Raw genomic sequence first — 27,201 nt, forward strand, 5'->3', positions numbered from 1 at the left:
CTTTACTGTTCCATAGGGCCAGGTTTCACTGGATGTAAATCACTTTGGTGTAGTTATGCTGATTACTATTATAATGTTAATTTTTGCATTCTCACTGTCCTAGAAAGCACCTATCATAGCACTGCACTCCCAGGGTACCTCAGTTTAAGCACCTGTAAATGCTCAATTCCCAGTAAGGGAATTGAGGCTACACAGAAAGTTTTCTGGTGCATTTGTTGCGAAATGGAAAGGGGTCAACTTCTTAAGAACATACTGACATCATGTTCCCTTACACCTCAACCCAGACCAAAATATGGGTTAGCTAACAGTTTAGGAAACCAAATTAACAGATTTCCTTATTGTGTAACATTTCTCCACCAGCAGAACACCTTGAATTAATTCAGGCAGTGTGCATGTTTTGAAACTTTTGAAAGTTCACTTGCTGCAGTAGTCTTGAACTTCATTTCAGAGAAGTGAAAGTGTGTTTGCCACCTTTTTGTGAACTCTCCAGAGAAATAATGTTCAGTGTAATAAGCATAAGCCTTGCTACCTGACAGGAACTTGTGGCAAGACCAGTAGCAGTGATCAGCTAAAAATGTTCAAATTGTGCAGACCTGTGTTTATGCCAAGGATTAATTTGGCCATTAAGTTTGAATTGTATCTGGGTTTTAAAAATTCAGTAGAGCTGTGTTGCTTTGAATCCAGGGCCTTAGATTTGGGTTGACCTTTCCTATTCTAGCTCAAAAACATAAGTAACTGAAGCAATTTAATACTATAACTAGTATTTTAACAGCCACAAGGGCCTGGTAAAGGTGTGGTATTTTCTCCTCAGTTTTCAAATCATCTGTCTTTCTCTACAGTTTACAAAATTGCTGTTGCCCTGACATCTTCTGAAATGTAAGCAGGGTTGTTGGTTTTCGTGGGTTTTTTTGGGTTTTTGGGTTTTTTTACCAATAGATCTTTTTGAAAAGAAAAGCCTTAGTGTTACATAGATTTACAGTTCTTAAACAACAAATAATACTGTATAAGCCTCTCTTCCTACGTGTTTTCCTTAGAAGTCTGTGGGAGAAGGGGGAAATGCAAGAATTCAATGAAACATAAGCAGCAAGTAAACTGTTCTATCCTCTCCAATTACACAAAAATAGGAAGGGAGCATCATTTTCAAAGGAACAAATGTTACACAAGACATGCCCTTTAAATCCTTTTTAAGGCTCTGTGACCTGTAAAACTATCTGCAATATCAGCAACAGAAAGCCTTGCACAGAACAAATGCTTATGTTTTATGTGTACTGTATTTGCTAATCATTAGTTCATAAGCAAGAGCAGATATACAGTGTGCTATAAATAATGACGGGAATGTAAAAGTGAATTGATCTCTCTGGCTATCTAGTAATACTGCTGGCAGAGAACCAGTTTTGAATGGCTGCCAACTACCATAGACCCAGCCAGGGATTTGTCTAGGGGTCTTGCCCTGTCAGGCAGAAAACAGTTTTAAGCTGAGCTCCCAGAACTGTGAGCACCGCCTACTGCTCAACAATGAGCATTTCCTGCAGCGTCCCCTTTACCCACTTAGTTAAATAGCAGAAAACATGCACGAGTTACCAAGCTATGAAACCAAGCATCTAAAAATATTAATCACTGGATAGAGAGGTCAGCGTGCTTGTGAACTGAAGTGAAATACATTGTTCAAATTGACTACACACACGGAGAGTGAGAAACTGGGAGCGAGATCCACACAGGCACACAGACACGCACAAATATGCTAAATTTATTCTGTTGCCAGAGCCCTTAAAGCATTCCACAAATGTATGGTAGCTACTGTGCCGAAATCCTCATGGGTGAGGTAGCAAATAGGCAAAAGAACGGAAGCATTTATAGTGATCTAGATATTTTTAAGAGGATAATTATGCTAAATAATGTGATTGTAATAGAAACAAAGGGGGTGGGGCTTTATTACAGGAAAGAAAGGAGGTGGCTCAGAAGCAAGTCCTGACAGCAAAATTATTTCCCCATCTCTAGTGCAAATGGAGCAAAATGGTGGGCTAATTTTCCCCTCTTCCTTTAAGTCAGTCATGCTGATCCACTTATTGCATTGCTTGAACTAGTTTTCCCTGTGTATAAACATGGAAAGACAGCTCAGGCAGCAAACTTACCTCGGGATGCCTTGCAGGGATTCAGTAATGTGCCTGCTTGGCACTGTTTCTTGTATCCCTCAAGGCTCTCTCCCAATCTCTTTGTAAGATCAGCTCTGGCTCAAAAAAAAAAAAAAAAAAAAAAAAAAAAGAGAGAGAGGACGAAGAAGAGGAAGAAAAAAACGGAGTCCCATCAAATGATACAGTTCAGCTTCATGTAATCCCTTTTCTAGATGATTCTGATTCACTGTTTGGTACAGGATCAGAGTGTGTCGTTCATGTGTGTGTATGTGCGTGCATGTGTGCAGGCACATTGATTATGTCTGTTCAGTATTTATATTCATATATAAACCTATATATTATCTTTGCTTACAAAGAGAGGACACGTTGCTAATTAAGTACTGGTAAATTGAATTTCTTCAAAGTGAAGCTTATAGATCAGAGACCACAGGACTTGGTCTGCTGCTTTGGTTTTGAATTTGGTATTGCTTTATTGAATTTTATAAATACCAACCAAATTCAAACAAAACTGATTTAGATTTCACCTCATCACTTAAAATTATTTTGTAGAGTACAGCCTGTGCAGTAATCCTCTGCTATACTTTAATTTGGTTTTAATTTTATAGGCCCTGTTTTAACTGCATATTTCCAGACCTTTATTTCTCTCACAGCTCTTAGCAAAATGGTAGCTCATAAACACAAGCTCTGCTGTATAGACTTTGCATTTCATCCCAAAGTATTTCCTTTTTTATAGCCATGGTCTTTCCATCTTAGTGCTCTGAGCTTGGGTCACAAATCTCACTGCTATTCCAGTGTGTGACATCTTCGCTCGTTTGCCGCTGCTCATTAACAAACAATACTGCTGTGAAATTGGTTTAATGACAAAGTAATAAAATTGCTATTCTGCTCACAGATTGCCTGAGGCACTTTGAGCTCCTACAAGGCTTACTGTGGGTGCCAAGATACATTAAGCTGCTTATTCGTAAAAACTGCATCATCCGTTTTTTTCACAGGTTTTTTCCTTTCCCTATCTAGCCCCTGCTTCTTTTTATCTTCAAATAAAAAGATATATTTGCTTATGTTCTTCCATGCTGTCAAGTTTTTACTTTCATGCATATTTCTGGAAAATGAAAGTGTATTTCATTTCATTTTTCTTTTTAAAAGGTCACTCTGTCCCTATTCCAAGGTTGTTCCTGGACTCCAAACCCTTTGCAACGCAACATTAAGGGGGACTTATTTTAATATACCGTATTATGTAATTGGGATACTAGATAGAGTTAGTCCTATTTTAGGCATAGCTGGATAAGAGAACTACTTATAGAATGAGTTTCCTTTTTTAAAGAACTGATTCGTGCAATGCAACTATTTTCTGTCAAGGTTTCAAGGCAAAAGCATTTTTTTTGGTTTCTGCTTTAAACGGGAAAATAATTATATCATACCTAGTTACTTTTCATACTCAAATTCTACAAATACTAAAATATGGCAGAGTAATGACAACCAAAAAGCTTTGAGAAGCATGTGGTTTTCATAAAGAACTGCATGTTTTAGAAAGTCTTCCTTTTCTTTTTCTTTACACCCCCTTTTTTCATTTGTGTGAGGCCCGTATGGACCCAGAGATTTCCTGCTGGCAGACAATGGTAAAACAACCCAGTTGATCTCTGACAGGTGGACATGTCCTGATATAGTCAGGCATCTTGACACTACCAAAACAGTGTAAACAAACAGTCCTAATTAATACTACTTTCACATTTTAAACAAGTATGCTGAACATTTATATTTATCAGTTTTCATTCAGGGAATAATTGTAATCTCTAAATGCTTCATTGCACTTACATGTGTACATTTGCACACACCTATATAAAGTACTTTTTAGGGAAAACAATGGGAAAAAACCCCCATGTCTTTTTTCCACTTCAATAACAAGTAATTTGACCTGCTGAGTAGCTTAGGAAATGTGGTTTGGGTATCTGTGATGGTTAGCTAGCAGTGGAAAAACTGGTTCAGAAACAATAAGACCTGGTCTGAACATGAATCTCACATACACACCCCGCTGCCCCCCTTCTCTGCTTCAAACCTCAGACTGATCCTCCTTTCAAATATCTCATGCTTCAGGGCTTCCCCAGGTCAGATTCATTGCAGAATGTGTCTGACCTGAGGAAGCCTCAGAGCATGAGATTTGAATGTAGCAGGCTGATGCAAGCCCAGGAGAGACTCCCAGCCTAGTGAGCACCCCTCGGTGGGATTATCCAAGGTAGGAAGGCCTGCTGGAGGTCAGGAAAGGATTTAAACACGCACTGAGGAAAGTGAGGGATAATGGGAGTCACTACAGCTGAGTTGGGCTGCTGACTCTGCTCAGAGGTGGTCATGAATTACGTTGGGAGATCAGGGAAGAAAAGGGAAATAAAATGGAGGAAAGAGGAAACTGAGAGGAAAAGGATAAGCTGATGTTTAAGACAATTTAACTGGCTGCTGAGAGGTAGACAGGACCTCCAGAAGTGCAGGAATGGAAAACCTGCGAAAGGCTGGCAATTATCCTCTTGGCTGAGGAAGAGTTAATGAGGTTAAAACCCACATATCACAGAAGGTTCAAATCAGAAGTAGATCCTTTTTGTGCCTTTTATAAGTATTTTCTAATTTTCTGTTTCCCTATGACCTTTTTCTGTGCCCAGTAAAAGGAGTGTAGAAAGCATGCTAAAACTGATTATGGCCCCACGATCTCCAGGTCAGGTGTTTTTTTCTCCACGTGGGGTTCAAAACTTCCTGCTGCCTGTTCTAAATTCTGCTATCTAATCCAACAAGTGACTTACAAACTTTGTGTAGCTCAAGCATGTGGGTGTGGGTGCTGTGAGTCTTAGAGTCACTGACTCTCTGCTTAGAGGGGATTTCCCCACTCCAGAGGAAGCTGGCAGTTCATGCTCTTTTTGTGTTGCTTGGGAGTTGCAAAGGTGCTCATCATCTTGGTCATGGAAATCAATGGGAGCTAAGCCCTAAGTAGGAGTTAGGAGCACACATGTGGAGATCAGAGTTTTCATATTCCAACCAGGAGAAAACCTACAACGCATCCACTGGAAATACTAATGCAAGATTAATTAAGCTTCTGCTTAATTCTTCTGCTAGGCAGATTTGGGCTGATTTACTGTTCAAAGGGAAAATATTCAACTATCTACTTATCCTAACATTTACTGGAGATCCTAGAAGTACGTATCAGGCCCCAAGGATACTATACGGAAGCTTCTGAATTACTTTATTTTCCTCTCTGTGAAATATACACTCATAACTTGCTTATTTTTCTATTCACATTTTAATGGATCAAATCTAGGCCCAAAGTTTGTGTTGTAGAGAGCATATGTATATCTTTTCTTGGACCCCTGTGTAGAGCACAAGCACAATCTGAGAAAAGAATTTGGCCCATATGAAGGGATTGTCAGGTTTTAAAGATGTGGTAATTACAAGCACACAAGGAAGCCATGAAAGTCTGGATGAAAAATTCAAATGAGCCAGCAAAGACACAAATTTGGCTTTGAACTGGGAAAGCTCTTGCTTTGATCCTGATCCTTTTGGGCTGCAACCACAAGTTCTGACAACAAGCCACATGTGTATATTGAATGAGCTGATCAGGCTGACTGAGAGGTGTGTCCACTGCCTGTTCTTGCTACCCTGCATGCTTACATCTGGTCAATATTTTGGTATTTTATATTTTTCGTTTTATTTGCAGCTGGTGGCTTATGGTCCTGTGAGCACTGATGACTGAAAAATTTAAAGGTTAAGGGATAAGAGAAAGATGTTGAACACAGTGACACTGAAATTTTGAAAGGAAAATTACTGAGTCTGGGAACTATTCTATAGCAAGTATCTCATTTCTCCTTATCTCTTTCTTTCCCCAAATGGATAAGAAAATGCCTTTGGCCCTCTATAAGTTCTCAGGTTTAGTATATCTGTGATTTTCCAGACTGACTCAACACACCTCATTTTGCTGTTTTAGACCACTACCTACGAATTTTCCATAGACTTGTTTTGAAAAGTTTCCTCATTGTTTGTAAAGTGATAAATGAAGGAATTGTTTATTTATGAGTAATTAGTGCAGTACCCCCATGGCAGATAACCTGGAACAGATTTTCTGGTGCAAAATTGCTAGAAAGTGTGCCTTTATTAAAACAATCAGGCCAGAAAAATTGGCTGAATGTAGAAGAATACCCCAGTGTAGCTACAACTTTGGTAGGATAGAGATAGGATGATGTGGGCAGCAGCTATCTGTTGTGCCAGCTGTTGTGCAATGGCAAAGTACAGAAGCAGAGGAAGAGGACTGGCTGGGAAGGCCATTGCAGCCAGTCTGGTGTGACAGAGGCACAGCAGGAATTGTCCTAGTTTATCTTTGCAAAGAATCTGGTACCTACAGCTGCATCAAAACCCAAATGCAGGAGAAATGAACAGTCTGAAATTAGGTAAAATGTAAAGAAAGCTCAACTTATTAGATGGACTTTCCATTAAAAGATTTGGTATTTATACATGTCAAGTGTGACTTGCACTGGGCCAGGACAGTCCCACAAGACACTATGCCCCAAGACTCTCTCATGGAGCACAGCTCCCCCAGCTTTCCCCCTGCTCTAAGGGAGCAGCAATTTACTGCTAGCCCACACCAGCTGCCGATAATTCCAACATCTTCACTCCTCCCCCAAATCCGTTCATAGCAGCTTGTATTTTGAGTAGAGGGGAAGAATCTCCTCAAGAGATAACACATTGAAAATAAATGTTAGCTTCTATAAAAGGTACAAGCTTAAGTATGCCATGCCCACTGAATTTATTTAAGGATACAAGTTCCTTTAAGCAAAATGTCAATATTTCATTTCCTTCAAACTATGAAACTATGTTATTTTAGTTGAGCATTAAAGCAACTCTCTGGTTTTATTTGCTAATTGCAATAAGCCTTCTCAAAGGAATGTGATTTGAAAGTTTTTTTAAATGCAGATGACACTAGATTTTGGTCTACAGAGTAAACCAGAAAAATGTTTGCTGAAGGTTACTAGACTTACTTTTCCAAACTCCCCAAGTATTATGTTTTATGAAGGACTGTGTCATTCAGTTATACTTGCACCTTGACAATGATAACTAGCATGGTGCCACGGAAACCGGAAAAATGCATTTAGGGCTGGGCCTATGCATCAGAGAACAGAATCAATCTTCCTAATTAACTGCAAATTAGCAATCCCAAAATGAGTGGGATCAACCTGTCTTCACTGGCCAAGAATCATGTTAAGTATATAGCTTCCTCTAAGTGCCTCTAAATTACATTTATGCCTGTATAAAGTAACATTCTTTTAATCTAATGCTGCATTAATGTCACTGATCTGAAAGTTATTGCACAGTTTTAAATTTCAGCAGATAGGTAGACAGATAGAAAGATAAACAAATTAATAGACAGTTATGGAGATAGCCTGATATTTTGTTATTCAGGGCTCAGAGTAGCTCATAAATCACACTGAAGCCACAAACAAGGTACTAATTAGCATAAGTCTCTGTAAAGAAAAGTTTCTGTTGAATGGAGAAATTCTTTAAGGCCACTGAGTAGTAGCTATTAATAAAGATAAAAATAGTAAATGCAGAATGGAAGATAAAATGCAAAAATGGGACACAGTAGATATTTGATTAATTCCATCCCTAATGATCAAAATCTCCAAATAATGTTAGGCTAAAACTAACATTACTGGTATACTGTTTTTACTCTTTAGGGTGTATGATCAAAAAGATCTCGGGTATTGTGTGAGTACAAAGGACTGACCTTGGGTGAATTAGCTTAATTAGTTAATGCTTGTAAAGCACTAGATGGGTGTTAAGTATTAATTAATTATTAATTATTATTGGGTAAAGATGGGATTTGGAATCCCATCGCTCATACATGTGCCCTATCCTTCATGCAAGAGCTTCATGGGGGCCCCACTGCTCTCTGCTTGCCTGCATGTCTCACAAGTCTCAGCAGAGTTTGGCAGCCCCATTCCAAGGAGAGGGAAAGGGGGAGACAGTAGGCACTTTGTCCTGGAGGCTGAGTGAAAAGCTGGATAGAGAGACTTTATTTTCAATTTTTTTAGTGTCTTGCTTTGTGATTTGATGAGAAAATTTGCAGGTTTTAGCTAAGCCAAATTCTCAGTGCAAGTTCCTTAAGGAACTGATGCTCAGATGAATGTCCAAGTTTATCTGCATGTAATGTGAGATTCAAAATGCTTTCCTTTCAGTGCTGGTTTTTTCAGTGCTTTTTTTTTCTTTGTCTTCTTTTCCACATTACCTCATAAAGGTCGTTAACCTTTTTATTATCATGATTTATACCATTTAATATTTAAAGAGAATAGTTAGTTTTAAATTACAGAGGATCCCTGACGAGCTCACAAAATATACCTTCTTGAAATTATTCTGAGGTATCCTTCCCAGTCACCTTTGCCCAGAGCTGTTCTTGATCAAATGTTGGTAATATTCATTTTAGGTTTATTTTCAGGGTTATTCAAATATTAGTTATTATAAATCCCACTAAAACACTGGCTCTCAGTCTAATATTTTCCTTTCATTTTAGTATGATACATAACTATTGGTAAATGACATTGAAAGGAATGTAACATTTACCTACGTTTCACTTCACATTAGCATTGTCCAATTTCTCATGTTTTAAATTTTTCTGCCTGACTGCAGCCTAGAAGAAAATACATGCTGGAATAATTATATGAACAATTTAGATTTAACATATTGAATAGCAGAAGAGATCATGCCCGCCCATTTGTATTTTTTCTCCCTTTCTCCATGCTAGTCTGGAAGATGAGTAATTTCTCTCCTTAGAAGCATACCTAATAAACAAAGCTCTAATGCTTAGAAGGGAGTGAGGGGAGGAAAGCGCTTTATTACTACTGTTAGATCAATACACAAAAATCTCAGGATGATAGGGTAATTAAAACACGCACAAAGTAATTCATCAACTTTCACTTGCCTTTTGAACCAGCTTTTTGATCCCTGATGTTTTTACTTGCCGGAATTCAAGACAGCTCCCAGCCAGCATTTCCCACTTAGCTTACAGCCCTGGTTTTCATTCACAAACAAGAAATTGTGTTGGCCTTGCAACGCATATGCTTCATGTTTTTTCATCCCTTCCCTGCTCTTTGTCTGATGTGAGATGCTAGCTAGCAGTGAAATTTACCTAAGAGCTAAGAAAAAGGGGAAAAACAATCTGCGCTGTTTGACAAGTGAGAAGTTCAGCATCTACTCAATCACTGATAATTTTATGCTGCTGGTTATTACACTTGGATTGTTTGTAAGTGCTCCTATTACAAAATGAAATAACCACTCCTGCTGTAATGAATAGACCAAAGAGTGTTTGAAACATTTTCATGATTAAAAATAATATTAAAACTTTCTTTGAGTTATCTAGTGGAAATGTCTCATTTCAGCTGGGGGCTGTGAGGAGCAGCGTTCGCACCACAGAGCACCACTTCCTGCGCTCCCAGAGTCGACTGTTATGATAATTACCTTACTGGCATTCCTGTTTTGTTTCCCAGACCCCCAAATGTTTCTTTTCTAATGACAGAGCTCCAGTTGAGGCACTTAAAATGGAACCAAATACTTCTTAGAAAAAAATCAATTCCATACTGATTAGCAAAAATTTTAAATATGACTTCAGTTGAGCTTGGCTATTGTTACAGGTAAGGACTGTGGATCACTGAAAGCAATGGATTTAGGTCTTCATAGGAGTTGATTGTGTATTAATGTAGCAGAAAGGCTAGGAAAGATTTATGCACTGAATAGGCTCAAGTTCCTGCAGAAGATTTAATCATATTTCTTTGCTTACACAAAACACAACCTCCCTTTGTTATTTATCATTTGCCCTGTAAATACCTGCTAGCCTATAAAATCCTCTGTTATTATCTTGTGTTATGATGATGCACAGGGTGTCAGCTAGGGATCAGTCTCCTTGTGCTAGGCTAAATGTACTGATCAAATAATAGAGTCCCCACTCCAAACCTTTCCCAATCTGCATATCAGACAGAGCTCACAGGGAGATGTGAGAGGGTTGTGGTGGTTTGGGAGGATTAAGTAACAATAAAACAAACAATTTAGCATAAAAAGTAAGAGTCACTTGCCTAACAAAGACAGATGGGAGTGATTTAAGGCACAGGTAGAGAGGCAGACTCTAAAGAAGCATTTCAAAGGGTGTAAAGGCTAGTTTTAGATGGTTGACAGGGAAGAATCTCTCCACACAAGATGGGGTACATCAGTACAACGACAATGAGTTGCAGTTCTTGGTTTGATTTTTCCAGTCACGAAATAAATAAACCAGGGTACCAAAGTCAAAGAGAGAAGCACAAGCTTCTCCATGACAGCAGCCCAGATTTTTTACAGGAATTTAAAAAATATCTCTGCACTGTTTTTGCTGTACTCCCTGACCAATAGAGAGCCTTGGTTGCAATCACTGGTGCCCCAGGCTGCTGCTATCACTTTTGACTAGCCTTAGCAGGGGCTTTACAGTGGGACCACACTAGTAGTCAGCTGGTTTTTTGGTGTTAAGCTAGCCATTTAGTTCTAAGCAAAATTTTCAAGAAACCCAAAACTTTAAAAGCATCTTACACCATTGCAACTAACTAATTTCAACTAAAATGCAATTATTTCCATGAGACCTAGCTATATATACCTGGGACACTTTGAGCCTAAGTGACTTATGCAAATATGCCTAGCTTATTTTCCATAGAACTTGAACTGCTAAGTCACTATAGGCTTTAAAAAAACCCCCAAACTTGGGGTTGCTCCCCCTTATTTTTCTTTCACAAGATGAAATACAATACTCAACAGATTTATGAAAGGAAACCAGATTAAGTGGTGTATTTCACAACTGCTAAAAAGCAAACCAAATAATATCTGCCATTTATTGAACATCTTATTCTGAAGAATAATCCAGCTTGGTTTCAGATTTTCAAAATTAAACATCCAAAATATTCACTCCTGGGATGAAATTAAGTATGAAAATTTCTGCTCGGAATCTAGTTATTTCAAAAACTTATTGGTCACTGAAAATAGGTGCATTATAATGATGTGTCATCCACTATTACTGTAATAGGAACAGCTAATGAATAACAGAATTATATTTAAAATGAATAAAAATTATGAAATTTGATGTGGCAAATGTGGTATACATTCTTCAGTAAGCAAGCTTTAAATGAAATACAATTTTTATTGGAAGATAATCCATTCTAGCAATAAACTCAAACCCACAATTTTTGCAGCCAAAAATAGCAACTTTGCTGACAGTCTTCTCTGAGCCTTAAAAGCAACAGTCCATCACACAAAATATATTTTTATTTCTGATAGCTCTCGGTTTCTGCATATAAAGAAGAGGTTATTGTAGTACCTAACATCACAAAGTATGACAGCATTATTATTGATGTTTTTAGATGGAATAACTGAGGCAGAAAGAAGCAAAGTGACCTACCTAAGCAGCTCAGAGACACAAGAAAGAAAATACCCTATGTCTGTTGGGTCCCAGCATACAATTCTCTTGGCTACACTGCCACTTTTTATGGCTGCTATTATGGATTACTTGATCTTAATGTTTGAAATTCTAGGGTCTCAATAGGATAAATTCTATTTATCCCAGAATACATCTTATGTATTTTCGATTGCCTTATTTAATACAGGTTTGATATCTTAAAAATAAACAACTTGTAGAAGTCAGAACAAAACCCATACAAATGTTTGTGTGTTGCAAAGAATAGGAACTGTGTTCTTCCATAAGTATGAATTCAGTAGGGGACATAAAAATTTCCTCTCTTTAAGACCTTTCGATCTCAAGGGTTTGCCAGACTATCCTTTTCTCTAAATCTTATTCTCTGTCATTGATCATGGCCTGATTTGTGGATGTAAGAAACATCATGCTATAAAGAAGTTCTTCTGGCACCAACTCCTCATTCTCAACTGACTCTCCGTCTTATAGTTAGTGGAAATAAACATGGAGCCAATTCATGCAGTTCTGTACTCAGACAGACATCCTCTGATTTGAGCAAGGCCTGGCAGGACCTCCCCTGGGATGGAGGCAGTCCCCGTTGTGATGTGGGCGTTGCACCATCACTGAGCTTCCCTGCCACATGGCACATGGGCTACCATGCATTTTCCTAACAGTTGTTACTAGTCCTGGTGAATCTGCCCCTATTCCTGGTGCTGTGAGGAGATCCTTGCAGCAGGATATGCACCGCTTCATTTGAAGGCTGCACCTGACTTCATGTCCAGTTGAGAAGGATATGGATATAACTGTCCTCTACCTTTGCTCTAGACCAAGCATTGTAATCAATACTATTTATTACACAAATGCTTTTGCATGGCATATAGATTTTGTTGTCTTAGAAATGAAAAGTTTCACAGGAGCTGAGAAAAAAATGAACCAACAACCCCCCAAGCCCCCCCTTCCCAAACCACCCCCTCAATTATAAATTATGAAGAGAAAAATGCTTATCTCCCCACATCCATGCTTGAACAATTCACAGAGGGCTGACCGCGTTTTCATCCAGCTGACCAAGACCAATGTAACTGTAGGCTTGTGCTGAGGTATAAGGTGTACCGAAAAATATTGCACTGAAAAAAGGACAGGTAAAATATTTGGACAAGGATCACATCCAATCCAAATCTAGCCTCATAAGAAAATAAAACCTGAATTTTTCATAGACCATCTTGGGCTTTGGCACTGCAAGTTCAGTATTATGGCCTAAGAGAATAGGAAGAATGAACCAAAAATCTCAAAGCAATATGCACTTGTTAAAGAAATATTGCCTCAGACCTAGCTATATAGCACTGTGACTGTGAGCTAACATATTAAATTCTCTTTAATTCAACAAGTACTTGAGTAATACCTTTGCAAAAATTTTCACACTTCCAACAACAGTTGCTGTGTTTCTTCTGAGCAAATTGAAAACACTAACTATAAGAGCACATAGAGGAATTGTTTCATATCACATTCCCTCACAAACTCTCACAGTTACTGACTTCCTGAGATATTCAGTCTCAAAAGTTGAAGTTGCTCTGCCCTCCTTGAAGAAGAGGTTGGGTTCATCAGCTCTGTGAGGGACCAGAAGTTAGGGCACAGCGACAGTCTCAAGGAGGATAACTTGAAGTGTGAATATACACTATATCAGCTGTTAATAATGAGCTGTGCATGCTCTCCAAAAGAGTAAATCAGAATTATCCCACCTTCGAGAGGTAAATTGTCTCAGAAATGCTGCATTTATCATGGAGAACACACGTATAAGTAATTACCACAAAGTGTCTGTCAAGATAAAAGTGCACATTATACTTCATGGTAGGTTTTGTGCCCATAAAACCTGTTGTGTGACTCTCCTAAGATAGAGAAAAGAAGGAGAGAGAGATTGAGCCTGCTTTGTCACCTGTAGTGTCTGGAATACAAATGTAGTCAGGAAGTGATGGATGAAGTAAAAGAACTTCTCAGTTTTTTGTTAGTCTGATTCCTCAGATTCCACAAGGGCCAAGATTTCACCTGACTGTGCTAAGAAGGAGTTTTTCTGATCTTGATTCTATTTCTATTCAGGATATGGGTAGACAATCATAAGCAAATGATTTACTATTCCTCAATAAGAGAGCACTCATCGGCTACACCTCAGTAAGTGACTGCTAGTCTGAGCTCATTATACAGCAAAATATGTTTGTATGTACCACTTCTTGGGGGATAAATACAAGAGATATTGAGGAATTTACTGTTTAACCAGGCATCAAGTGTAAAAGACAAGTGAACAATGTGCATGGGACAATGTGGGGTGCTTTGACAAAGGATGCTATGGTCTCATGACATCCTAGCCCAAAGCTTGTTTTGGACTGAAGTTTTGAGGATAAAAAGTAAACAGAGACAGGGCATAATCACTCTGATTTGGGGTAAGCAGAATTGGGCCCAAGTTCATCCTGCATAACGTCAAACATTGGAGAGTCACTCCCACCAGCAGTAAAGAAAACCAGGTACTTTCATAGAGCAGGTTAACCTGTGATCCAAACTGCTCTGTGAAGTACTCTTCTCCATCTGTGTTGATTAGAATAGAGAAACAATACTCTTAATTTAAGTGCTCACTTAGCTGCTTAATGTCAGCTTGAATAAGAGTGGATGAGAACCAAGAAAATTGATCAAAAGCATAGGTCACCTTTTGCAAGGTATTAGGCGAGCTACAATGTTGAGCTTAATGTAGAGCAGCAGAATTTTAATAGTACAGTGTCAAACTGGGAGCTTCGTCTCATAAGCGAATAAAAAATTGACAAGCATTCTATCCTCCATGTCAACAATTTGCAGAGACAGACAGAAGAAACATGGCAAAGGTAGGAAACATAAGAACTAATCCCCACTTTGCAGCATTGAACCACCACAGTAAACTGTTTCTGGAGCTAAATGTGAGCCCAGCACAGAGAGATAAGTCAGAATCATTTCCCTGGGGGCTAGACTGCTGCAATCCAGAAGGACAATAGACAGGCAACAGATCAGTTAAGAGAAACAACGGCTAAGCAGGAAAGGCTACACACCAAAGAAGCCAGGGACTTACAGCCAGAATGTATAGGTGCCACTCCAGCAATAACATTGACATTTAAAGCAATAGCAAGGAAACAATCACTCCCAGCTCGTACACAGTATCTGAACAGAGTTGTGACAGAGCTAAACTGACTTAACTACAAAACATCACCCAGAACACCCTGCCAGTACCAGGGTAAGAGGGATTCCCGAAGATTCATTCGCATTGGAACTGCCTTAACCTGGTGAGAAGATTATATAAAGAGTATAGACTTCCAGCATAAAACCAACCAATAGTATGAAGACAGCAGCAAAGTAGAAGAAAAAAAGGAATATCCATAGAAATAAGGATTTGAAGACCTGCTCAAAAGTCAGGACACTTGAGGTACTTTGATGTCTCAAAAATTGTAGGAGATGGCATGGGTGCCACGTCTCCAGATTGAACTGTATGCTCACAATTTCTGGTCCTCAGTTGAATGCTTGTTGGCACAAAAGTCACAACAGCCAGTAATTGTTAAAAACAAAAAGTAATAACTCACTGAAACTCAGAGGAATAATCACAGGCTGTAAGCAGAAAGAGTTTGGAGATGGCCCCAGGAAGTCATTCTGCATTACAGGTAGCATGAAGCCTAGTTGTTGCTGCAGAAGCTCTGTAAATAGCTCTTCTGACACTCAGCCAGATAATTTGGGAAGGATTTTGTGTACCAGCACACAGTACATGAAACACCTATTAACTTCATTCATTCCCCAGCCAGGACAGGGCTAAGCAATCTCCAACCATTCCATGCAAGTGCTGCGTCATAATTCAGTCATCAGGAGGTGCTTACAGAATCAGGAGCCATCAGCAAGTGCTGCTGCCTGAAGTCGAAGCGCCTCACCTCCGTGACACATCAGAGCATCAAAGGCTCATAAAGAGAGTGCCCCCAGGCCACTCCCAAATTCATGTCTTCTGTGTGGCAGTACTGCTAAACCACTGAGATAGCTTCACTTCAGCTGTCAGAACTGGGGCTCTTTTGCTGTCTGCGTGTAAAAGCACCATTTTCAGGCTGTCTGAAAAAATAAAATTATACTGGGAGCAGGGAGAAAGAAGTGCAAAATGATGCTTTCCCCTCACATAGCAAACCTCTCAAACTAATCAGTCATAGGGGAGGCCAGGTGTCATTTTTGACATATTATTTAGCATCTCTCTCTTTGTTTTATTTGTTTCTAGACCAATGCTGTTTTACTAATTAAGGAAAATGAAATTTCCAGTGCTTGAAATTCAGGGGTGGCCTCCTCTGTGAGCCAGTTTCCCAGTTCGCCATGAACAATTCAAAAATAGAATCAAGTTGGGTTTGTTGTTTCGTTTCTTTTAATTGGTATCAGTTTGTCTAGTGCACAAATGCACATGGATGTAATTTAGTGAGCTTCAGTCTTCCTCTTGTGGCAAATTGATAGGAAAATTTTATTATGAGTGGAACAATGACTACAGGGAGTGAGGGAGAATCTTGGAGAACTACACGTAATTCGGTTGACTAAATGTAATACCTGCATTATCTCAGTAGCTAATGAAAACAGTGCTGAATATTGGCAAAGCCTAAACCATTTTTGATTCCAGCTCCTGTCAAAAGGCCACTCCATAAATCATACCTGAATTTTATTTAGTGTCAGGAGCCAGTAATCTGACAGAGTGCAATGAGGTGTTTGGGCCAAAAGATGTATACCAAGTCATGTGTTCCATAGCTTTGTAATCACAGGGTCACATAATCCATCTATGGATTTTAATAAGTAACTTATTATGTTCCCTTTAGTGTTAATTATTTTACACATCACTTGTTCCTGGTTTATTGACACAATTTAATATCTTTATCATATAAAATTACCAGTATAGCCAATCGGTATTTATTATAAATGAGTAGCCTGTGGAGACATTCTGTTATTTCCTTTTTATTCCAAAATGTAAAAGACACAACAGGGTCAGCATCATATTAGACCTTGATTATCTTTGAGATGCAGCCAGTCTCTACGAGCCTTGTTAGGGATAGCAAGGTCAGAGTTATTGATGATGATTGGTCAGCAATTTTCAACTGATTTTTCTTTTTTATCTGCTTGTCTTTATACACCTGAAAAAGGGCCAGATCCAAAACAGTCTGGGATTCATTCTGCTAGCTGCTGTTAATCTGTAAGAGAATGCACAAATACCCTGCAGGAATGGGATCTAAATACCTAACCATCATCTGTCTAGAAAACAATATGAATCTTATTTATTTTAGCTAATGGAAAATATTTTTTCTGGTTCCAAATGCTAGCCTTTTGCATCAAGTTTTCCAGCTTCTTTACAAATTGTGATGCTTACTTATATTTTAAAGAAATTTTAATTAAAGCATATGCTCTTAAACATTTTAAAATAAAATAATAACACATTTTTATAAAATATAAAGTTTCAATCAAATCCATATCCCTTTAACTACCCATTCTGCAATAAGAATCCTAACTGAGGGTGAAGGTGTGTGTTACATTTCTTGGAGGAAGGTGAGTCTGAGCAGTCTATTACTTTGAACTCTGTCTCATTCATTTTTCTCATGAGCATTTGAACAATTTAACTTTTCTCCATGAATGTTTGTTGATAAATTCTTTCCAAGCTCATCCACTTAGCAATAGAACAGCGATTTTTCGGGTGGAGAAAGTGGGAGGAATCTTTACTATTGTCTTCCTGCCTTACTTTGAACATTTGTGCTGTCAGACTCATACCTTTGCACCAAGCACTATACTCCAGCAGTCCCGGCAGAGGCAGGGTAGGCAGCAGCTATCCTAGAACTGCTTATGTTAGGACTTTCCCCTTGTTGGATTAGGAATGGCATAAACTACATATCAGGACTATATTCTTGTAGCTCCCTACCCTGTTCCAGTGCTGACTGGCTCATTAACACATTGATAATATATGAAGACAAATACAAATATTGCACTGCTTTAAAAATAAGCGAGAAGTTAAAATTTCTTGTACTGTCCTTCCCCATCTCCCCCAGCCAGTCAGGAACCTGAAGGAGTCCCTAACTGTAGGTTTGCAATCAAGGAATGAACAAATGTCCCCATAAAACAGTTACTCAGTGTTTGTGAAAATAACACCGAGAACTGGTCACAAATAATAGAAAACTGTCGAATGTGAGAAAAGATAAAAGGCACTGTCAAATCCACAGTCACATAGGCTTTGCAGTTAGAGGGCTGAGCTCCACAAAGAACAGGTAGAAATATGACTGTGATGCTTTGTGCTCACACTGCACAAAGAGTTTGGCTAGAATAAGAGCTGCTTTGCCCTGACGGGGTTCTGGGATAATCATAATGTGGATGCAAGAATATTTCTCCTTCAGCCTTCTGACTTGTTCCTTCGGCACAGGACTGGTTCCCATTCTTGTTCTTCCATAGACTCATGTACTAGGATCTAGGTATTCCACTAATTTATGATTGTTCTGCTGTTCCTTAATATAGACCCATGTGCATATGGAGTTACTGTTCTCCAGATAAGATGGAATTTTAAAAATCTCATCTTAGCTAAGATCTCATTTTTCTACTATACTTTCTAATAGTGATATTTCAGGGAAAGACCTGCTGTAAGAGAACTGGGGAAAAAAAAGAAAAGGTAAGTCTCCTGTTTTTGCCAACTTGCCTATTCCTAATTCAGTAAGTTGTTCCTGCACTGTCCATGAGAGAATGAAAACTTGAGAACATCCTTCCTTTTGTTAGTAAAACTGTTGTACAGCTATTTTCATGGAGACAGTGATCAAAAATCATGCCATATGGCTTAGGCAACCAATGGAAAAACGGAAAAAGTGAATAATGATGCATGTGGGGAACTGATTTTGCAAGCCGTCCCAGGCTCAGATTTATTTATGTAAAACACTCACTGAGTAATCAACAAATAAACAGAAAAGCAAAAAACACCGACTCTGTCTGAATTAAGTCTGTATTAAGAAGAGATTTCTTCACTCTATCCCTAACTGTGTTTCCATTCTTTAAAAACTCCTGGGCAAAATCAAAAAAATATTGGGAAAAAACTGACCCTGGTCGGTCAAATTGCTAGTACATATCAAGAGAGGGAGATGGAAGTGCAGCAGGGTTTGGTCCTCCATCCTTCACAGCATAATCTCACCTATTGAATCATAGCATGGTTTGGGTTAAAAGGGACTTCAAACACCATCTAGTTCCACCCCCAGGGACACCTGGAATGGGCAGGAATACCTTTCACTAGACCAGGTTGCTCAAAGCCCCATCCAACCTGGCCTTGAACACTTCCAGGCATGGGGCATCCACAACTTCTCTGGAAAATCTGTTCTAATGTTTCACCACCCTCACAGTAAAGAATTTCTTCCTAATATCTAATCTAAACCTATCTTCTTTCAATTTAAAACCATGTGCTGGTTTTGTCTGGGATAGAGTTAATTTTCTTCACAGTAGCTAGTATGGGGCCGTGTTTTGGATTTGTGCTGGAAACAGCATTGATAACATGGGAATATTTTCAGTACTGCTGTGCAGTGCTTACAGAGAGTGAAGGCCATTTCTGCTTCTCACTCCACCCCACCAGTGAGGGGACTGGGGAAGCACAAAGAGTTGGGAGGGGACACAGCCAGGACAGCTGACCACAACTGACCAAAGGGATATCCTACACCATATGGCACCATGCTCAACATATGCAGTGGTGGGAAGAAGGCGGGGCGCTGTTCAGAGTGATGCTGTTTGTCCTTCCAAGCCACAGTTACATGTGATGGAGCCCTGCTGTCCTGGGAATGGCTGAACACCTTCTTGCCCATGGGAAGTGGTGAATTAATTCCTTGTTTTCCGGTGTGAAGCTTTTGCTTTACCTATTAAACTGTCTTTATCGCAACCACAGGTGTTCTCACTTTTCCAATTCTCTCCCCCCTCCCACTGGCAGGGGGGAATGAGTGAGCAGCTGAGTGGGGCTGAGATAGGACTGAAGTTAAACCATGACAAAGGTTGCCTCTTGTCCTATCGCTGCACACACTGACAAAGAGCTCCTCCCCACCTACCTTGTAGGCTCCCCTTAGGTACTAGAAGGTGCTGTAAGGTCTCCCCAGAGCCTTCTCTTCTCCAGGCTGAACAACCCCAACTCTCTCAGACTGCTTTCATAGGAGGGGTGCTCCAGCCCCCTGATTATCTTTGTAGCTCTCCTCTGGACCTGCTTGAGCACATCTATGTCCTGCTTGTGCTGAGGGCCCCAGGGCTGGACACAGTACTCCAGGGGGGAATCTCTCAAGGGATAAGTGGAGGGGGAAGATCACTACCCTCAAGCTGCTGGTCACGCTTCTTTTGATGCAGCCCAGAGTACATTTGACTTTCTGGGCTGTGAGTTCACTGCCAGCTCATGTTCAGCCTCTGATCCACCAGTACTCCTGTATCCTTCTCTGCGGGGCTGCTCTCAATAGGTCCGGGTCCTCATGGGATTTCAGAATGGTGAAAAGCATTTTACAATGCCATGGTGGCTGATGCTGCTCTTCAGCAGCACACCTCCCTTCACTGACTTGAGAGAGAAACCACATCTTCTGGCAAGCACCTTGGAACAATGCCCTTTCTGAAATATAGGCCATTTCCTCTCATAAGTACTGTACTGAAGCCACCATGATGATTTGTCACTATATTTATGTCTTCACGTGGGAACTTTTGCCACATTTGCATTCTGCTTTCTTGAGATAAAAAGCTAATGCTAACTCATGGCACCACCACTCCCTCACTAATAGCTGTTAAAGTTTCTTTGCTTATCAGTGTTTTTCAAGGAAGTTCACAACTTGAGAGGTCGACTTTAAACAGATTGAAACATTAGCTTGTAGTGACAAATATAAAAGATAAGATATGTCTGGAAACACATGGAAAATGTGGGAAATATCTTTCTCTTGTTTACCTTGTGAGGTAGAAAAAGAGGAATAAACCTGTTCATGTTCCCAATCAAATACTAGAACAAAGCAGGTCTCAGACAAGGGCTGGGACACAGCAGCAAGTCTGAACTAAATGAATAGTCAGCAGCAGCAATGATTATGAGTCACATACAAAGAAGGGAATATGTTTTCTACTATAATCACAATAAAACAATGAAGTAGGAAATGGAACTTGAAGCAAGCGCAGCAAAATGTTCTGAAATAGAAATTTTAAAGCACTGCTTTTTCTATTTTCTCTGCTGATAGTTTTCTTCTTTTTTTCTTTTTTTAAATCAGAGGAAATCTGGATTGTTCACACTGGAAAGAAGATATGTTTCTCTCTTTGCTGGTAATCTAAGATATCTCCTGCAAAAGAACTTGGTCTGTGACTAGAGAATCCCCTCTCCTCCCATGCAAACTCTCTCATTCTGACATTTTTCTATATCCAGAGCTCTCCAAACCCTGTGAACCTGCAGAAAATATAACTAAAATAAATCTCAAAACCTAATATTTTCATGTATGAACTGTGAACTATTTGTACTGACAATATGATTTCACTGCAGTGTGAGGTTTCAGGTAAGTATTACGAGACCCTTTCTGTTGCAGAGGGAAGAACTGAATTAAAGAGTAATTACCTCTCAGAGCAGTGACTTACATGTTTCGAATCTCAAGGATAAGCCAAGGAGAGCTATTAGAGTATATCATGCTGGGAGAAGTGAAAAAGCTGAACCTTTTGGAAATTCTTCAATGAAAGGTCCAGGCCCAGTGCTATGTCCCTAAATTCCCTCCCTTTGTTGTGTTTCAGGCTGGGACCAGTGGAGGGGACAGAGATGAAGAGGCTGTTCTCAATTCACAGGGGACCTGTTTGGGCTGAGAGAGCTGAGGAGTCCAGCATCACCAGCTATCTAGAAAAAATGACCCAGAAGAGGTGTTTAAAAAAAAAAGTTAAAAAAAAGGAGTTAAAAAGAAAATTGTAGGGGAGGAAGAAAATTCACCGTTATTGTGCGTTAGAGACTTAAATACTTGAACAGATTCACACGGTCAGACTGTGTCATAATCAGAAACAAATTCCTTGTCTTCCAGGAGCTGCCTCAACTAGCTCTTTCCTGGAAATCTCCAAGGAAAAACTCCCCCAAGAGCAGCGAGGCAGCAACAAGGCCCTGTGGCTGTATTCTGGAGTTCTCCCTCCTTTCCCTACCTACCCTGCAACTTGGCACTGTCTCGGCTAACACAAACAAACCTTCAAATATAAGTAGTAAAATATTAGCAACTTTCGGGCAGTTTCTTTTGGGTGAGCTGTAAAGGCTTGGCAAATGTCTTCTCAAGCAAGCCCAGTGAGAATTATTGCTGTCATTAGGGAACCAGTCTCTGGCGAGTCCTTGCCTGCAGTGCTAGCCCAAGAGAGGGGGAACCTTTTAAATTAATCTAGGTGCAGAAAAGAAAACTAATGTGGGGGAGGGGAGATGTTGCCAGCAGTTGAAGTCTGATGGAAAATATAGTGTGATAACAGTATATTTCCTGATTATGGAATGGTTTCTGTAGGTTTGGTTTCACACAAAGGAAAAAAACCTGCCAAACAGAAAAGTAAGCAAATATGGTCTCTATTATAAATACTTCTGCACAGAAGTGCAGAAAGAGAAACCTGTGCCCAGTGCATGATTTTTAGACAGTGGGATTTATTATCCTCTCTCCTGATGGGTGGGAAAAGGATAATGAAAATCCCAATTATCAAGAGGAATGGAAAGCTTTGTTGTATATCTGAATAGGGCAATGGAATAATTGGTGATTTCTGAACAGGGGATGCACTGTATATGCTGAGGATGGCTGCATTTCTCCTCCCTCCCCAGTGAATCTGGCTACCTGCTTATTTTTGTGTGAGTTTATTTGAATTACACAACTTGGTACATTCCTTTATTGTTCTTCATTAAATGCAATCAGGAATATGAATTAGATATGACAACACTTCAAATAAATACATATCTGTGATAATACAGAGGAGATCCTTATTTCCAACTTCCTTCACACAGTAAAATGATGAGACACAAAGGAGCTAATATAGTTGAACTTAAGGAGGTTTCTATTAAATCTCTCCTTGAGCTGGCAGTCCTTTCCTTTCCTTTCCTTTCCTTTCCTTTCCTTTCCTTTCCTTTCCTTTCCTTTCCTTTCCTTTCCTTTCCTTTCCTTTCCTTTCCTTTCCTTTCCTTTCCTTTCCTTTCCTTTCCTTTCCTTTCCTTTCCTTTCCTTTCCTTTCCTTTCCTTTCCTTTCCTTTCCTTTCCTTTCCTTTCCTTTCCTTTCCTTTCCTTTCCTTTCCTTTCCTTTCCTTTCCTTTCCTTTCCTTTCCTTTCCTTTCCTTTCCTTTCCTTTCCTTTCCTTTCCTTTCCTTTCCTTTCCTTTCCTTTCCTTTCCTTTCCTTTCCTTTCCTTTCCTTTCCTTTCCTTTCCTTTCCTTTCCTTTCCTTTCCTTTCCTTTCCCCTTTCCTCTCTGCTTTGTTGACTTTTAAAAGACTCTGGTTGTTATTTGCACAGTGTTTCTGGAAACAGCATTATTTTGGACAAGGGTTACTCTTCCCAGAAATGCTTATCGGGCACAGCAGGGGACAGAGAAATTGCAATTTTAGTGTCAGAATAGGCATTTCAACAATCAGCCCCAACACTTCTAAACACAGGAAGCTGGCAATGCTGCCTCTCTTTCCAAACACAAGTGGTGCAGTTGCACACTCAGCGCTGATACATCCAGCTTCCTCCCACACCCCTAATTCCAAACACAGAGACTTTTTTTTTTTAAACTTGCACCAGTATCAATCAGGAAAACTGTGCTAAAGCCAGTGATGTTTCACCAGTGAAAGCAGAACTGCAAGTTAATGGAAAATCAAGTCTTTTTAAAATTCATTCAACTTACTGTACAATCTTTCTGGTTCAACCTGAAGATCATGACTTTTGAAAGGGCCTCAGCCTGGCCTCCTTTCCTAGAGATGCAATTTTGCATCTGCAATCAGTTTAAACCACAATTTAATTACAGTCATAAACCTTGCCAATTACACATCCAAAAGTCTGATTTGTGAAGCAGTTGGGTAGTTAGGTAACCACATATAGGACTTGCATTGAAAGTGAACTTTGAGCCTTGATGCAAAAGTTAATACTAAAATTTGTTGTTTCAATTTTTCAATATTTGATGCTTGTTTCTCTCTTTTGGTTTTTATTTTTTATTTTCTGAAAGGTGTGACTGTGATGACAAGGAGGAAAACTGAGCTCATCAGAACTAGTTAGAGACAGAACTAGCTAGACACACTACTTGGAATGAACTTGGTTATATTTGTTAATATCTTTAACAATGATGTTTTTGATGGCTCATCCAAAACATCATGGTTGGAAGACAAAACACTAATAAAGGAAATTTTCCCTGCAGGCTAGCTGGACTGGAAGCATACAGCTTTGCGTGACACTTTCACTAGCCACAGATTTGCTAAGAGAAGGATTGTAAGGCACTACTACATGAAGTAATTTGAAAGTTGAAGCAATAAAGTACAGTGTAAATAATTCAATTTTTGGAGAGAGTGGGGGCAGTTGAGCTTGTCTTAAGTGGGTGGATCAAGCAGATCTATTACTGGCAGTGGAGGCTGCATCAGTAAAATTCATCTTCTGAAACAAAATGTTTCTTCTTTAGACATGGTAACACTATGTAGAAATAGCATTTCACACAGCAGCTTTTCATATTAAATTTATAAACATACGAAATTGCTGACTAGAGAAAGGATCCTTTGGTTCATCAAGCCTTTTCTTTCAGTATATTTCATCCTCAGCTCCCTGGTTTATCACTATATCCTTCAGTCCTTTCTCTCCTGAGATAAAAATGTCCAGCTGTCTCTTAAACTCATTTAGATTACTTGCTTCACTGGCCAATTATTCCATATGTTTACTACTGTTTCAGGCAGAATTATGTTACTCAATTCCCAGTTTACTCTTGATTTCCTAGATTTGCAACATGTTTCCAAGGTCTGGACTACTGATTTTAAGAAGTAGTGTTCATGTTTTGTATTGTTAAAAGTATATAGAAAATTTTAGTATCCTTAGCTATTCCTTAGAGTTCTTACACACAGTTAGATAAGTAGTCATCTTTCCTATGAACAACAGAAGTAGATCAAAGCTAAATCCATGTCTTTAGCTTTATTTTCCTCCTGAGTTTATACCCTCTTCTTCTTTCAATGAGTCCCTCCAAGCTCTCAAGCAAGAGAGGTGTCTAATGACTCCTTGAGACAGGGGCACTCACTGAAACTAATAGGTTCATCTCAGAGGCACCTACCATTTTTTTTTTTCTCTGCCAGTGAGAATAGACCTATCCTTTCTGGGTTTTTGTGACAAATATTTTCTTAAAGGGATATATCAAAGTTGAGATATGACAGAAAGTGCAGTGACTCTCGGATCACTTCTCACTTCATTATAGCACTTTTCGCAATGCCTGTACGGTATCTGTTACCTGTCTGTTTCCTGCTATCTGCTATACCTGTATGGTAGCTTCTGCAAATATTTGATGTTGCAATAGCAACTGAGGTTTCTCATGCAAGTTACTGGTCCTCTTAACCTCCCCAGAACGGGAAGGGTTTCTTGGCTTTACGAAAGTCGGGGCAACACATTCTCCCTCTTTGTGAGAAGGGATGATACTCTCCCTAGTAGCTTATCTTTCATCAAAGAGTGACACCTACGTATAACTTCAGGTGGAATTTTGTTACCAATTGCTACAAATCAAACCACGTGGTTCAGTTCATGAACCTTTCATAAGCTAAACCCTGCAGCGTTTACACAGCATTACAAGACACATAATTAAAAAAAAATAGTTGCTGCAACTGAAAGTCTACCAAAAAATAGCATCTCCTCAAGAATCTGCCCAAGGGCTGAAGTCTGGGGTTTGGTTTTGGCTCTGGCACTTTTCCCCAAAATCAACAGGACTCCAGCCTGTCTTAAGGTTTAATTCTGGGTTTTGGTGACTGATCTAACTCCTGTTGGGGCTTCCTCATGAAACACGTGAGGTTGATTCTTTCCCCATTTACATACTAAAAATGAGAAGTAATAACTGTTTGAGAAATATCCATCAGAAATGAACAATTTTTAACTTGAGGACTCTTAATTTTCCATTGCATATTTTAATCATTTCCTGCAGAGGACAATTTAATCTATGGACACAAGGCTTGCTTTTCTACTTGTCTTCTGCGGATTTGTTGAAGCAAGGCCCTTTCCAAGTTCTGGTTTCCATATACCGAAAAACATTTCCCTAGAAAAGTGAAAATATCAAGGAATTCTAGGAAAAATTCAGTGAAAATATTCTGAGAAAGCATTTTAATGTTTTCCAGTCAGAAGCTATCCAGAATAAACCATCTGCTGCTTAACGTAAGCAAAACCTTCATAGTTATCAGTTGCTTTTTGGAAAAGATCAATAATATCCCAAGCAAGTGGTAAGTAAATATCTAAAAAAGGGTTTGCAACTTTTCTGATTTTCAAAGTTGTAAAATATTTCCATTGAAGATGTGTAGTGAATTGAAGCAACTGAAGTCAGCTGGGACTTTCCTCAATTTTTACAGACCGCTCAAGAATAATCCAGAGATTCCCAGATGGCAGACTACAGACTGAAAACCACTGATCTACAGATATCATTTGGATAATCCTCCTAAGTTTTTAATATTCAGTTAAACTTGCTTCCAAATGGAAGTGTAAGATCAAGAAAGTCATGAGCACCTTCTTTATTTGAGATTTATCATAGTTACCTAGACTAGGTGAATAATGATATAAAGCCTATAAACAATGGAAATTGAAAATAATTAAAAAGCTGAAAATGCATATGTCTGAAAGATTGTGCAGATATTGACTTTACAGAAACCCAAGGAAAGATAGAGCTAAAAAAGATAGCTGAGATTTTTCAATTTAAATAAGTTTAACTCAGGAAAAAAAATTAAAATGCATGCTTCTAATGTTTTCCTCAATTTCTCATTATTTTCTATAGGACCATGGCACTAGTCAAGTATGGCATTTAATCCTTATAGCATTACCTCCATAAGTTAAATATTTTCTGTCTCCAAAATAGATATTCCTTTGGCATGTTAATGTACTAAACCCAAACATATTCTCACTATATTTATTAAAAAGAAATGTATCGATCAATCAGTTAGTCAAGAGTTAATTTTTAAATTAGGAGGTTTTTTTCTAAAGCTTAGATTTCAGTTCTCTAAAAACCTAGTGTAGGGCTTCTTACCTGCCGTCAGAGTCCTCTCCTATCTATCCTCTGCTGTCTATCTTCTATCTCCTCTCAGAAAAAGAAATATAATTCTATCCCTTCTCATTAAAACCAGTTATTCTTTTTAAAATGTTACCTGGACCTGGAAATGGAAAAGTCTGAATTTCAAAGCCATATCAGATATGTGAACAGAATTCATTTCTTAAGTGTCTATACAACAAGTTACAGCATTAACAGTAAGCATTTTACAGTATACTAGCAATCTGGAGAAATGCCTAAATCTTTCACAAGTATTTTCTTTTTCCTTTACAGCTTTTACCTTCTCACTCGCACCACAATCTAACAGGGTGCTCAAGCATGGTGCCAGCTTCAAGCACATTCAGTATTTTCTCTGTGATTTGCGCACACAGTATTTTCAAATACAGCATCACACAAACACATGGA

At 39.0% G+C, this 27,201-nt stretch overlaps 1 protein-coding gene across 9 annotated transcripts in view; it reads right to left on the bottom strand.

Moving 5' to 3' along the window:
- Positions 1–27,201, bottom strand: part of MEIS2 (Meis homeobox 2) — a 174,240-nt gene that overhangs the window by 32,200 nt on the left and 114,839 nt on the right. Inside the window, exon 10 of one of the 9 annotated variants that reach the window (XM_032112309.1) lies at positions 12,595–12,704. The exons of the other annotated variants lie outside the window; for them this stretch is intronic. Within the exon in view, the coding sequence (XP_031968200.1) occupies positions 12,611–12,704 (94 nt within the window). The 3' untranslated portion in view covers positions 12,595–12,610. Of the gene's footprint in view, positions 1–12,594; positions 12,705–27,201 lie in introns of those variants that run through there. 9 annotated transcript variants of the gene reach the window in all.

This window comes from Corvus moneduloides, chromosome 6, assembly GCF_009650955.1.
Source record: "Corvus moneduloides isolate bCorMon1 chromosome 6, bCorMon1.pri, whole genome shotgun sequence".
Classification (NCBI taxonomy): Eukaryota; Metazoa; Chordata; class Aves; order Passeriformes; family Corvidae; genus Corvus; species Corvus moneduloides.